This window comes from Carcharhinus amblyrhynchos, chromosome 24 (genome assembly GCF_965287045.1).
Source record: "Carcharhinus amblyrhynchos chromosome 24, sCarAmb.v2.hapA, whole genome shotgun sequence".
In the NCBI taxonomy this organism is placed as follows: domain Eukaryota; kingdom Metazoa; phylum Chordata; class Chondrichthyes; order Carcharhiniformes; family Carcharhinidae; genus Carcharhinus; species Carcharhinus amblyrhynchos.
Genome location: NC_137347.1, coordinates 30573815 through 30589223, shown reverse-complemented (window position 1 = coordinate 30589223; position 15409 = coordinate 30573815). Strand labels below are relative to the sequence as shown.

Below are 15409 nucleotides of genomic sequence, written 5' to 3'. Positions count from 1 at the left end.
GAGGGGTGGGAGTTTTAGGAGGGATTTGAGGAAAAACATCTTTACTCAGAGGATGGTGATAGCATGGAGTGCGCTGCCTGGGAGGGTAGTGGAGGCGGTTTGCCTGACATCCTTGCAAAAGTACCTGGACACATACTTGGCATGCCATAACATTCAGAGCTATGGGCCAAGTGCTGGCAAGTGGGATTAGGTGGGCAGTTCAGGGCATTTCATGAATCGGTGCAGACTCGATGGGCTGAAGGGCCTTTTCTGCACTGTAATATTCTGTGATTCTGTGGAGCAATCCCCACCAACCAAAATGTTAGTGAGGCTGAGGGACAGTTGAAAAGTTTAACACTGAGATTGAGAGATTTTTATTGGGAAGTATTCAGGTTTACAATACCAAGGCTGAGAGATGGAGCGAAGGTAGAGATCTGAATGATAGCAGGCTTGAAGGGCTGAATGGCCTCCTCCTGGTTGTAATGTGGATGCCAGTCAGTGCACAGAGGAACATTACCTCTCTCTGCTGTCGGAGTTCAGTGTAAAATGAGTTTCTGTGGTTTCCTCCAGTTTCAGTGCTTCTGCAGAATGGTGTGCACACAGCATTGAAACCAGAGCAAAGTCAACAAGGAGATGGTCATTGGCGATCGTACTGATTGAGCTTCATTATTCAGGACAGTTCCCTGGTACAATGTTTCTTTGGGTTGCTCTTTTTCAGGACTACTCCGTACCACAAATATCTCTGTTTCCGGATGCCAATGGTGAGGGGAAGAAGCTGTCATTTCATGGTGAATCGGAGGATGCTCGGATATTTGGATTTCCCCCAAGAGTAATCTCAATCATTGTGAATTCCGGACTGTGAGTCTCCCAGTGTTATTGTTAAAGAGTCCCATTTGATGGGTACTGATGACTCAGTTGGTTTAACCTTGTGCTGAGTGTGACACTGAATGCTTGCTCCTGCTTGTTTATATGGTCTCCCATGCCTGTGAGTGCCCCTATTCCTTACACTGTTCACGTCAGGCTCACTGAGCCTTTTTGGCGGCACAGTGGTTGGCATTGCTGACTCACAGCGCCAGGGTCCCGGGTGCGGGTCCTGTCTTGGGTCACTGTCTGGGTGGAATTTGCACATTCTCCCCATGTCTGCGTGGGTTTTCTCCAGGTGCTCCAGTTTCCTTCCACAGTCTAAAGATGTGCGGGTTAGGTGGATTGGCCATGCTAAATTGCCCCTTAGTGTAAGGGGGGGGCTAGCTCGGGTAAATGCATGGGGTTATGGGGATAGGGTCTGGGTGAGATTGTGGTCGGTGTAGACTCGATGGGCTGAATAGCCTCCTTCTGTACTGTATGATTCTATATATTAGGGTGTCCAGGCCATTGTGAGACAAGGGTAAACAGTGGGAGCAACGGAAAGAACTAAAATGTAGACAATGCCTTTCACAACTTCTGGATCTCCTAAAGCGCTTTGCAGCCAATAAAGCATTTTCTTTAAGTTCAGTCACTGTTGTAAAGTGGTATATGTTTCAGCCAATTTACTCACAGCAAGCTCCTACAATCAGCAATATAATAATGACCATGTAGTCCGTTTTTGGGATGTTGAAGGATAAAACATTAGCCAGGACACTCAGGACAATTCCATTGGTTGGTCACTCAGGGCTTCTCCCCACCCTGGCCTCCATTTTGAGGTCGGTAGGTGAAGTTCAGGGGCAAGGGAGGAAGTACAGCAGGTCACCCTGGTAAGAGAACTGCCTCTGTCAAGGGCCCCCTTTCCACACTGAATGCCCCTGCAAGTCTTTAACCATGGACTCTCCATCAAAAGTCCGAATGACCTGTCCCCAGCCCCATCGGACTTCACTTCCTCTTCCTGCCATGACACCTCCTGTACTTGCGGACTCCATGACCTAAAATCTGGGGGTTGCTTGTAGTACCACTCCTGGCCACTGCTGCCAATGGCACTGCTGGGACTACAGAGCCAATTACCAATCAGATTTGCTGGCAGCTCTCTGAGGCGAGACTTCCTCCCACATGAGTTTGGAAGTCCAGCCTTGTGCCAGTTAATGCTCTTTGAAGAATGATTGTGGGGCTGCTGCGATCTACAAGGCGACATTTCCATCGGCTCTTTGGGGGAATGCAAGGGGGAAAAATCTGTCATTTGAAAAATCCTGCCCATAAAGTTTCAAGGACATCTTGAAGGAGGCAAAAAGTTAAAGAGGTTTGGGGAGGAAATTTCCAAGATTGTGGCTTAGGCAGCTGAAGGCAAGGTCACTGATGGTGGAGTGATAGAAATCAGGAGAGAGGTTAGACCTGGGGGAACACCCAAGACCTCAGAGGGTAGTAAGGCTGGAGGAGGTTTCAGAGACAGGGGACCATGTGAAAACTATGGAAAGAATTTTGATGAGAATTTTGGAATAGATTTAAAAGGATCCACACTGATGTCGCTCTATCTCTATTTCCACAGATGGCTTGTGTACCCTGAACCCTTCTTTGAAGGCCAGCAATGTATTCTGGAAGTGGGGGGCTATCGAACGCTGGAGGAATGGGGAGCAGAGAAAGCACAAGTGGGATCTCTGATGCCCATACAAATGGTACACACACAATCTAAAGCAACATAAAAATATCACTGCAGAGATGTCAATGCTGACCAATTGCCCCAGAATACTAACACAATAACAAGCATGTGTTAGATCGGATTTGCTCACTGGATATCACCAACTGGGAGGAACCAGTGATCCCAGAATGACAATGCATCAGGGATATTTAACAGCTTGAGTTCTTGTCTCTGAAGAGGAGAAAGCTGAGAGGAGTCCCGATAGAATTGTGAAGCTGGGTGGGGGAGTTGTGGAGAAATTGGATCCACTTGGTAGGTATGACCAGAACAAGGGGCCTTAAAAATAATTGCCCTCTGACACAGTGGTGGCCCATCAAGTATCTGAGTGCAGCCTGCAAGACAATTTGTTGCCCATTGCCCACACGTGGGGTTGCCATGTTCTGCTGGTTTCTTTCCACGTTGTTTATTTCCTCGTGGTATTACTAAAGTGATAGGCACATGAAGCAAGGGCACAGGAAGTGAGGTAGGTGCTGATTGCAGGCAACATTGACGATAAGAGCCATTGTGTCCAATCAAAGCACACTGAGTACAATGAAGTGAAGTAAGCTTAAATATTTCTTATTTTGTCTTTACCATTTGAACATGATAGTTCCATCAATGTGTAAATGATTAAGCACTTTCTTTAACTCTTATGAAATATTTGACCTGTATTATTTACATTGAATTCATGCGGTCATGGTTAGTGTACCAGCACGATATCAATCTTGTGGCCCACTGAGATGAAGGAGGGCCACTCATGCGACTCACTCACTAACCAAGGTGGCCTGTCAAATCCAACAGGTCAAATGTTCCAGGCTGAACTGCCAAAGATTGATTATCTTGTGTGGTTATTTTCAGGGAGCGCCCAGGGTGGAGAAGCCTTATGAGCCCAAGGTATGAGAACGGCAAATGGAATTGGTCACGATTTTCATTACAGATTTGTTATGTTCATACATCTTGGGGAAGGGAGCTTTAGGGAGAAAGATGTTACATCTTCTGGATTGTTTTCCATTAAATCCCTGTAAAATTGTGAGTACCAGTCAGGGAAATGTTATCCCTTTTTCTCTCTCCTCCGTCCCACTTGTTCCCTCCATTTAGCCCTTTGTCTTCCTTTGCTTCCGTCTCACTCATTCTCCTTCCTCAAACTTCTCATGAGTCTACTATTTAGTCCCCATCACCAGGTGCCCTGATGCCCATTGGTAAGGGTGAATTATTGCCTTGAATCTCTGCAGTTTGGTGTAACTGAGGGCCTTACTAGGCTACTTCAGAGGGTAATAAAGAGTCCACCGTGTTGACGTAGGATTGGGATTGCACGTAGGTCAAGACTGAGTCAGGACAGTACGTTTCCCTGGCCTGAAGAAACAATTGTGAAATCCTTTAGGTGTCTAATTACAGTCCGGCAGCTTCATAGACACTTACTGATACCAGAATTTTATTTCTGAATTCTTACTCAAGTTCCAAATCTTGTATTCTTTTGATAATTGGCCCAGAACTCTTAATTATTATTACAATCCATAACCACTCCATTACTCCTTGAACTGGTCAGACTGCATAATCAAGGACCCCGTGAATCCCAGACATACTCTCTTCCACCTTCTTCCATCAGGAAAAAGATACAAAAGTCTGGGGAGGCGATGGCCTAGTGGTACTATTGCTCATCTAGTAATCCAGAAACTCAGCTAATATACTGGGAACCCGGGTTCAAATCCTGCCACGGCAGATGGTGTAATTTGAGTTCAATAGAAAATATCTGGAATTAAGAACCTATTGATGATCATGAAATCATTGTCAATTGTCGGAAAACCTCATCTGATTCACTGGTGCCCTTTTAGGGAAAAAAATCTGCCATCCTTACGTGGTCTGGCCTACACGTGACTCATGAGCACAACAAAGAACAAAGAACAACCCAGCACGGGAAACAGGCCCTTCGGCCCAACGAGCCCGCGCCGCCGCATCACCCTACACCTATTCTACCCTGCATGTCTACGAATGGAACCCCTAACTTAGCCAGATTCAGGGGACAATAGTGTCAATTTGGTAAAACCAATCAGCCTAAGAGCACATCTTTGGGGTGTGGGAGGAAACCGGAGCGCCCGGAGGAAACCCACGCAACCACAGGGAGAATGCGCAAACTCCCACAGACACAGGCCCAAATCCATGTATCTGCACAGCTAGTAGTGCTGTGGTTGACTCTCAACTGCCCTCAGGCAACTAGGGATGGGCAATAAATGCTGGCCAAAAGCGATGCCCATGAGCCATGAATGAATAAAAAAAAGTCTGAGGTCACGTACCAACCGACTCAAGAACAACTTCTTCCTTGCTGCAGTTAGAATGGACCTACCTCATATGAAGTTGACCCTAGCTATGACAATAATACTACATTCTGCACCCTCTCCTTTCCTTCTCTATGAACGGTATGCTTTTTCTGTATAGTGCACAAGAAACAATACTTTTCATTGCATACCAATGCATGTGACAATAGTAAATCAAATCAAAACCCTTCAGGAGCACTGTGCACAGAGCAGTAACACACACTCTCACCTACTCTATCCAGCCTCACTACTGTCCTGTAGAATGGATACTGACCCTTCACTGTGAACTCCTGATTTCAACAATTTCCATTCTTTTCCTTCCAGGTCAGCATCTTTGAGAAGCCATACTTTGCAGGAAGAAGTAGGGAAGTGTACAATGACTCCCCAGACTTCCTGTCCAGATACCCGAACAATGGTGCTGCTCTCGCTAATGCTGGCTCCATAAAGGTGCATGGAGGAATGTGAGTATTTCGGCATAGCACGGAAAGGGTTAATGTGTCCTAGGTGGGGCACTGCTTTCTAATCACTGACCCTTCAGCTGGGGTTCTCCTCTTAGGACCCACGGACGTACTTCTCTTAGGGAGGAGTAGTGAGGGGTTGGTGTTGAGATTTCCCACCACCTTGATCCATTATGCTGGGTCAGGAGCAGATTGCAATGCAGGGCTAGCAGGAAATTGCTAGCACAGGGAGTGGTTGAAGCAAATAGTTCAGATGCATTGAAGCAAAAATGAGACAAGCATTTGAAGGAGTAGCAATAGACAGTTACAATAATAGATTTCGCTGAAGAGAGATGGAGGGAACCTCGAGTGACACATAAACACTGGAATGGACTGGTTGGGCCAAATGGCCTGTTTCTGTGCAGATTTTGCATTGTCATTATTCATTGTGTTAGTGGCACGGCGATGCATTTTTGATGTTAGTGTTAGCCATAGCTTAGTGGATCACACCCTCACCCCTAAGTCTGAAGGTTGTGGGTTCAAAACATAGGCTGATTTGTCCAGTGCAGCATCAACCGAATCATAGAATCCCTACAGCCATTCGGCCTATGGAGTCTGCACCAACCACAATCCCACCCAGGCCCAATTCCTGTAATCCCACATATTTGCCCTGCTAATCCCCCTGACACTAGGATCAACTTAGCATGGCCAATCCACCTTACTCACACATCTTTGAATTGTGGGAGGAAACCGGAGCACCCGGAGGAAACCCACACAGACACAGGGAGGATGTGCAAACTCCAAACTGACAGTGATCCGAGGCCAGGATTGAACCCGGGTCCCTGGCACTGTGAGGCAGCAGCGCTAACCACTGTGCCACTGTGCTTCACTCAAGGAGGTGACATCTTTCAGATGAAGTGTTAAACCGAGACTTTGACTGTCCTCTGTTAGAAAGATGAAGAAGGTCCTTGGCAATGTTCTGCTTTGAGGAACAGAGAAGTTCTCTTTGATATCCTGGGGGTGATAATTATCCCTTTGCCATCACTAAAACAGTCGATTTGGTCACGTTTCAGTTGCTATGTGTGGGCCGGACCTTTGCATAAATTGGCAATCATGTTTCCTATATAACAGCAGTGACTACGCCTCGAGAATACTTCATTAGCTATGAAATCCTTTGGGTTGCCCTGAGGTCATGAAGGGTTCAATAGAATTGCAACTGTTCTCTTTTTATATCTAAGAATGTTTGTCTGGGTGTTCATTCATGAAGATGCTGTTGTTTAGATGCTGACTTGCTTTCTTTTTCTCTTGAACCTTTCCTTGCAGTTGGGTTGGCTACTCAAAGGAAGGGTTCAGGGGTCATCAGTATCTCTTGGAAGAAGGCGAGTTCTTGGACTGGAGGTCATGGGGTGGCTTCGATGAGGATTTAAAGTCAATGCGCCTCATTCGGGCAGTAAGTATTAGCGATTTGAGAGAGACATTTCTTACAAAGGGACAACCAGATCAAAAGCCAAGCTTTGCCCCCAGTGGCTTAGCTGGTGAAGGGAGGCTAACATAGACATGAGATGTGTCTCATTGTCTAAATTCAGCCTGTTACCTTGGCCCTGTGGTAGCAGCACTGCAGCACGGAATAATGCACCAGGAAGTGTGTTGGATGTAGATCCAGCAGGAACACTGCATAGGAAATTAGATATCTACTTGAAATTAAAGAATTTGCTGGGCTGTGGGGAAAATTCAATGGGAGTGGGACTAAATGATAGCTCTTTCAAAGAGCCAGAACCGGATTAATGGGCTGAATGAGTTCCTTTGCCACTGTATTATTCTCTGATTCTGTTGGGTTAGGGTTCTGGGGGAAATCAACTTCCTGCTTCTAACGCTGATCTGTCTATTGCAGCATCAACTGAGTGCTTCACTCGAGGAGGTGACTTCTTTTGGATGAGGCTCTATCTGCCCTCTCAGCTTCCTGTTCCTAATGCCCGTGCTGTTTAGTGAAGTGTTTGGGGGTGGTTCACGTATGCGGTCGTATGGAGGAGGGGAGAAGGTTTACATTTAATGTCAGTTGATGGTCCACTGGGACATCCAGATTGCCAGAACAACCTTTCTTTTTTCATTCGTTCATGGGATGTGGGCATTGCTGGCTGGGCCAACATTTATTGCCCATTCCTGAGGGTATTTAAGTGTCAACCACTTTGCTGCGGAACTGGAGTCACATGTAGGCCAGACCAGGTAGGAATGGCAAATTTCCTTCCCTAAAGGCCATTAGTGAACCAGTTGGGTTTTCACAATAATTGACAATGGTTTCATGGTCATCATTCAATTTTTTTTCCCAGATTTTTTTTGACTGAATTCAAATTTCACCATCTGCCATGGTGAGATTCGAATCCAGGTCCCCAGAATTGCCTCGGGGCTCTAGATTACTAATCCAGAGACAATACCCCTACACCACTGCCTCACCAATGCAGGCTCAGATATCAGGATGATGAGTCGGCCTGTGTTCGCAGCAATGTCACCTTGGTCAGGGGCAGTGAGAATAGAAGGGAACTATTTTGTAAGAGGCTTCTAATTTCTTCATATAAAAGTGATTGTCAACAACTGGGCTGTAAGTGTGTTTGTGGGTTTCCTGGTTTGATATCTTCTTTTTTTGTTTTGAAGGAATTTTCTAACCCTGCCATTGTTCTGAACGAAACAACTAACCAAGAAGAGAAAGATCCACTCGTGATAGTCGATTCAGTGCCAGACCTGGAGCTAGTTGATATTCGGGACGTAATACAATCCATTAACGTTTTGAGTGGCGTGTAAGTGACAGTAACCTCATTGCAGTAGTCTGGACTATAACTTAATGCGACAGATGCAACAACATTGGTGCAACTGTATAAGACTAGTGAGGCCACATTTATAATACTGTGTACAATTCTGGTTGCTTTATTTGAGGAAAGATGGATTAACATTTGAGGCAGTGCAGAGGAGGTTCACTAGGATGATCCCAGGTATGGAGAGACTGCCATATGACGAAAGATTAGATCTGTTGGGTCTGTGCTCTTTGGAGTTCAGAAGAATAAGATTTGAAGCATATAAGATCCTTAGGGGGTTAGACAGGGTAAATGTTGGGAGGATGTTTCCACCCATGGGTGAGTGTACGACGAGGGGGCATTGTCGCAGAATAAAGGGGTATTCATTTAATTGGATTTGTTGAAGAAACTCTTCACTCAAAGAATTGGAACTCATGGCCCCAGGAGGCTGTGGAGGCTGAATACTTGAACACTTTCAAGGCTGAGATCGAGAGGTTTTTAATGAATGGAGGAATTAGGGGTTACGGAGAGAAGGTAGTAAAGTGGACTTAATGAGTGTAAGATCAGCCATGACCTTATTAAATGGCAGAGCAGGCTTGAAGGGATGAATGGCCTACTCCTGTTCCTATTTCTAATGGACAGTTAGCCTGAGTTGGAAGTGTGCAATGTACAGTAGAGCTGATATAATGTGCACTGTGGTTACTAATTCCTTGTTTTACAAAGACTGCTTTTCCCTATAATAATGCGGCTCAATCTGCCGTTTGCTTGCATTACAGCCAAGGTTATCATCTTGTAACCATGTTGTCCGGGATAGTCTCCGGGTGGATCTCTGACCGAGTGATCTGATTTGACGTGGAGCACTGCAATCTATCTCCAGCAAATGAATGCGGGTGATGTCGGCTGGCCACTTCGCACCCCGCCCCCCCCACGGGATTGGCGTGGGCCAGGGTCCAATAATAGAAATCTCCATTGACCTCGGTGGGAATTTCTGGTCTCGATGGAAAGAGGCCGTAAAATCCTGCCGTGGAGTTTTCTCTTGCTCACTGCAGAGTGGCCAGTGCTGTCAATGCGTGTGGCAACAGGTGGATTCAGATAGAGGTCAGAATTCTACCGTCCAGCCCACCACGGGAATTGGAGTGGGTGAGGGGAGGACCATGGAAAAGTCCACTGATCTCGGGCAGGATTTTACAGTTTCAGAACGATGGAGGTGATAAAATCCCACCCAGAGACTGCCAAGTGCTCCACAGTCAGACAATCTTTCAACACTGGTTGCCCATGCATGCACGAGAAAGTAGGTAGCTTGACTGAGATATGGGGAGGGCCAACGACCCAGGGAGAAAATCCTACAGAAAGAAAGCAAACAGACTTACCATAAAAGTGAATAGTTTCAAGAACTTGTATTTGGGCTACTGCAGGAGTTGTGAACCAATGCACAGAGTCGAGGTGCAGAGTCTGCTTTCAATGTTCAGCATTGAGTTGCTTCCTTCTGTTAAACTTTCACCATTTTGTCTTTCAGATGGGTGGTCTACGAAGGTGTCAATTATTCCGGATCACAATACATCGTCGAGAAAGGAACTTACCGAAACCCTCAGGACTGGGGTGCCCAGAACTGTAAGATTAGTTCCCTCCACCCTATCTTACTGGTAAGCAGAACATTTACCTCAAAACTGTGCAACATATGATCTTGATAATATGTAACCCCCGCACTTTCCCAATCCCCTCCAACCCCGTGGCGAATAAATTGTATCCAGGGATGTGACAGAGGCTCAGTTTCTTCAGACACGGAGTCTCCAATGTCTGATCACCAATCTGGGGGGACTTTGCTTACCTCAGCAAGTAGTGAGGAGCTGTGAAGTTGAGTTGGCAACTCCTCCACAGCCTCGGAAAATAGAGCAAGGAATTAATCAGCGTTCCTATTCCTGATGGCTATACAGTGACCCCTTAGAGAAGAGTTGTATGGGTGTCAGGTGAGAAGGGAATTCAGACTGATCTTGGTGCTCCTTCAAGCATTGAATAGCAGCCAGCACTGCAGCCTAGGCTAAGGTGGATTGGACTGGGGAAGGTAATTGTATGTTTATTATCTGGGGAACCTCTGCTCAAACAAAGAGTCAGTCCCTTTCAGAGTGAAGGTAGAAGAGAAGAAAAATTGAAAGAATAAATTCTTGTGGAAACAAGCTTGGGTTGCTGTCTGTTTGGAGTTTGCACGTTCTCCCCGTATCTATGTGGGTTTCCTTTGGATGGTCTAATTTCCTCCCACAATCCAAAGATGTGTGGGTTAGGTGGATTGGCCATGCTAAATTGCCCTGTAGTGTCAGGGGGAACTAGTTAGGGTAGATGCATGGGGTTATGGGGATAGGGCCTGGGTTGGATTGTGGTCAGTGCAGACTTAATGGGCCAAATGGCCACCTTCTGCACTGTAGGGGTTCTATGATTCATATCTTTGATGAGTCTATTCTTCTCAAAAAAAATCCTTCTGCACAAGTAGAGGGCTAACAGGATATTTATTTGCCATTGGAACCTATTCTGGAGACAATGTGTACACATGGTCTGCTCAGCCTTGACTTATTTAATCCTACAATGAGAGAGACGTAAGACATCAATGAAATGTTCAAAATGTTTCTCAAGGGGCAAGCATGCTATAATTTTAACAAACAAATGTACTGCAATCCAGCAAAACATCTTCTTTCTAGTGTTTTAAAATAGTCTTTTAAAAGAGGGGGAGTTCAGCCTCTTCCCACTCAACTTGTTCCACTATTGAGCTCAATTATTGCTGAGTGGTACCTGATTTTGCTGCTGATTTCTCAAAGCTCCTGCCCAAAATTAAATCCAGCATAGAAAGTTTTAAGTGTGTTTTTCCCTCACTGCTTGCTATATTATCTAGCAAGGGCTCTCAAGTGGGGGTCCATGAGAAAATTTCAAGGCATTCCCACTGTGGAGGTGGCTGAGGATAGAGAAGATAGACAAGAAGCTGTCATTATCACCATCCTGTGATGGTTACGTGGACTCCAGGAGCTGGATTGAGAGAGGCTCCTCCCCTGCAACTGTGACCTTGCTTTAGACTGGGTTTTAAGCTGCAATGTGCCAATCACATGCTGGAGGCCAGCCATAGGGGTGGTGCAGTGGTTAGCATTGCTGTCTCACAGTGCCAGAGACCCTGGTTCAATTCTGGCCTCAGGTTACTCTCCCTATTTTCACACACTCCAGGTGTATGGGAGAAAACCCACGCAGACACAGGTGGGTTTCCTCCAAATGCTCCAGTTTCCTCCCACACTCCAAAGATGTGCAGGTTTGGATTGGCCATGCTAAATGTATGGATTTATAGGGATAGGGTGGGGAAGAGGGCCTGGGAAGGATGGTCTGTCAAAAAGTTGGTGCAGACTTGATGGGCCAAATGGCCCTTGTCGTACTGTAGAGGTTCTGTGATGAGCTCTGCATCTCACTCCCACACTCCTGGCCACCTGCAACCCCCTCACTGCTCCCCCCCCACCTTCCCGCCACTCCTGAGCTATTGTCAAAGGGAAGCAGGGCTGCTGGGTAATCACCAGCAGTTCCTTGTTGTGGAGGAGAGGATTAAAATTAGTGCACCAGGAACGGGCTTCAGGTGAAATGCAATTTATTTTGAAATTAAAATGACATTAAAGCATTCTTAAATGTAAGTGAGCGTGGTGGGAGGGGTATAACACAAAGCCTAAATAGAAAAGGAGGAGGAGCGAAAAGATGCAACATTTCCTTTGAAGGACAGTGACGTTGTCGAATCAGAAAGTGTGTCAGTTTGCAATGCTGAGGCATGCTGGGAAGCAGAGGGCATCTGTCAGGGTGGCACAGTGGTTAGCACTGCTGCCTCACAGCTCCAGGGACCTGGGTTCGATTCCCGGCTTGGGTCACTGTCTGTGTATGGAGTTTACATGTTCTCCCTGTGTCTACATGGGTTTCCTTTGGGTGCTCCGGTTTCCTCCCATAGACTGAAGATGTGCAGGTTAGGTGCATTGGCCAAGCCAAATTGACCTTAGTGTCCCGGGATGTGTAGGTTAGAGGGATTAGCGGGGTAAATATGTGGGATTACGGGGATAGGGCCTGGGTGGGATTGTGGTCAGTGGAGACTCAATGGGCCGAATGGCCTCTTCCTACACTGTAGGGATTCTATGAGATTCCTGGAATATGTTGAACACTGTCTGCGGCTCGAAAACCCCATGTCCTATCAGGAGGAAATGGCAACAACTGCTCACACAGTGAAGACAACGGCAGAGAGACAATGGCTGCCTTGTTCTCAGTCAATGTGAGTGGATATGTTCCCCATCGCACTCCCTCCAGCAGGTTGATACCAGTCTATTTGTGGACAATGAACCGTACTCCCATTTTCAACCACTCAAGATTGTTGGGCCTATTTTAGTTTCAAATTATGGAAAATTAAAATAATAATGAATATATAATCTTAAATTGTTTAACTAAATTTAAAGGACTTAAATTTTAAATTTTGTTTAAATTTGTAAATCAAAATGTGCGGCATAGTGGCACAGTGGTTAGCACTGCTGCCTCACAGCGCCAGGGACCCAAGTTCAATTCCCAGCTTGGGTCACTGTCTGTGTGGAGTCTGCACGTTCTCCCTGTGACTGTGTGGGGGAGGGGGTGGGGGGGTCAGTGGGGGTGGGAGGGAGGGGGTTGCAGGGACAATGCAGTGAGGCATAAGCACAGACTGAATGATAAAGTGATACTGTCTTGTGTTTTGTGTATTCAGGTGGAGCCAATTGGCCAGCAGCTGAAAATGAAGGCAAGTATCATTCCCCGCATCTTCCCACTCTTTTCATTATGTAAATAAGATTAAATTTATTGATACAACCAGGGAGTACAAAAGCAAGGACGTTGCATTGAACCTGTAAAAAAACATTAGTTATATATGGAGTACTGTGCCCAATTCTGGGCATCTCTGTTTAGAAGGATGTCAAGGCCTTGGAGAAGATGCAGAGGAGATTTCCTGCATTGTATCAGGGATAATGAACTTCAGCTACATGGTGAGACTGGGTTTGTTCTCCACGGAGCAAAGAAAGTTAACGAGAGATTTGGTAAAGGCATTCAAAATGTTGAAGATTTTTGAGTAAATTAGTATTTGGTAGTATGGGGCTTTAGCCTTGCAGAGAAAAGATATTTTGTCAAAGCTTCTTATCTTGCACGTACCAGGACAAACACAAGATTACCCTCGTCGGAGGTTGCTGATTGGTTGGCAAGTGGACTCTGATTGGTAGAAACATTGCCATGAAGACTGTACCAGTTGATGGTTGACAGTTAACTGTCAAGCATTGTTTGAAATTCAAACTAGGCAGCTTGTCTCTGGTCAAGGAGTTGCCCTGTAGAATGAACCAGTTAGAAGCTGTCACTATCTTTGTTTAGCTGGAACAGGCACAATGTGTGTACGTGTTCTTTCTGTCTGCAATGAACTGGGCCTGTGCCTCAATATATGTATCTTCCAGTATACACACATGTGCTACATTGCGAGGCTGGATGACAATCTTATATTGATTGTTGGCATAATTTTTAACATATTGAGGATTTTTTTTATCCATTCAGGAACATGGGCATTGCTGGCTGACCAGCAATTATTGCCCTTCCCTAGTTGCTATTGTTCAGAGGACAGTTGTGAGTCAACCACATTGTTGTGACTCTGGAGTCACATGTAGGCCAGAACATGGGCAACCCCCAATCAGACAACCAAACCCCCCAAATGGGGAGCCCTTCCTCAACAGTAACATGGCCACTCCCACTAAGCCCACTGTGGCAGCATTCACAAAATGGTCACCATTCAACCAACAGGGCAATATAATAGAAACGATTAAAAAGGGAGGCACTGACCTCATGGTATTATCGCTAGACAATTAATCCAAAAACTCAGTTAATGTTCTGGGGGACATGGTTTGAATCCTGTCCCGGCAGATGGTGAAAAACATTATCTGGAATTCAGAATCTACTGATGACTGTGAAACCATTGCCGATTGTCAGAAAAACCCATCTGGTTCAGTAATGTGAACACACACACACACACACACGTGAGACTGTGAAATTCACTTTTGGAGTTGGCTAACTGCTATGTCAACATTTAAGGTTAAATTGAATAGGTGGCTAATATTTATTCTCAACCAACATCTCTTAAAAACAGATCATTTAGCCAAATTCATATTATTGTTTACAGGAAATTGTTGAATGCTAATTGGGTTTCCACTTGCTACCTCACAGCAATGACAACATTTTAAGTATTTCATAGGCTTTTCAATGCATTGGAATTTGCTGAGGAGACAGTACTGTTTGAGCCATGTTATTTTCTTAAAGCCCAGAGACACATTTAAAGCAACAAGGATAGAGAGAACAAATTTGTGATGGGTTCTTCCTGGTATTAATCTTTCCCTTGGTCCTGTTGCTGTCTTGATCCATGTGCAATTAAAATAAGTTTCATTCTTTTCTTCCACCATAAAGACCAAGGTGTACTCGGAGTTTGAATTCGGTGGGCCCTGCCTGACTCTCGAAGACAAAAAGATGGGGATCCCAAAAGACTTCAAGTTGCAGTCGTGCAGGGTCCTAAGCGGCAGGTAAATGCAATCGATTGGCAGCATGTTGGAACGCACGGTGTATCATGAAAGTAACACGTTGTGTCAGCAGGGGACATACCTCTGCTCTCCTGGCCAATAGTTATCCTTTGATCAACATCATTAATACAGATTTGTCTGCACACTATTTGTCAGAGTTGGATCTGTGCAAATTGACTATTTGTCAGAGTTGGATCTGTGCAAATTGACTGTTATGTTTCCTACGTTACAACAACAACTGCTCTATAAATAAAGTTGTTAATTGGCTGTAGTGCACTTTGGGGGCATCCTGAGGTTGTGAAAGATGCTGTATAAATGAAGTATTTTCCTTTTATATTGTTGATCTTTCCTCCTCCCATTAACTCATTATCACTTGGGTTCATACACAAACCAGATACCAGTGCCTGACAATAGACTTGTCCATGCACCCTTCTGCTCAAAAATTACTTGGCTACTAAGTAACTGAAGTGCAAGTGATAATGGTAACAATGAAGGCAACAGGGGATCAGAGAGCTGGGTGGACACAGAGAGCTGGGTGGACACAGAGAGCTGGGTGAACGCAGAAAGCTGGGTGAACATGGCATCCAACTGAGTGTCTTTATCAAAGAGTTTGAGTGGTTTGTAAAGTTGAGGACTGAGAAGCAGGTTGAATTGAATTTTTTGAATTCCATATCAAATCAGACATGGAAGGATTTGATTTATTATCACGTGAAGGAAAATGGAAGGAGAATGAGGGGAAGAG

General features: G+C 45.4%; 1 protein-coding gene across 1 annotated transcript in view; it reads left to right on the top strand.

Annotated features, from left to right (window-relative positions):
• The window catches only part of LOC145357935 (uncharacterized), a 110035-nt gene that overhangs the window by 77886 nt on the left and 16740 nt on the right, over window positions 1-15409 (top strand). Inside the window, exons 8-16 of the mRNA XM_080211519.1 lie at window positions 698-837; window positions 2432-2558; window positions 3419-3454; window positions 5197-5333; window positions 6633-6759; window positions 7959-8101; window positions 9612-9738; window positions 12831-12863; window positions 14558-14670. Coding sequence (XP_080067645.1) covers window positions 698-837; window positions 2432-2558; window positions 3419-3454; window positions 5197-5333; window positions 6633-6759; window positions 7959-8101; window positions 9612-9738; window positions 12831-12863; window positions 14558-14670 — 983 coding nt within the window. The remainder of the gene's footprint in view (window positions 1-697; window positions 838-2431; window positions 2559-3418; window positions 3455-5196; window positions 5334-6632; window positions 6760-7958; window positions 8102-9611; window positions 9739-12830; window positions 12864-14557; window positions 14671-15409) is intronic.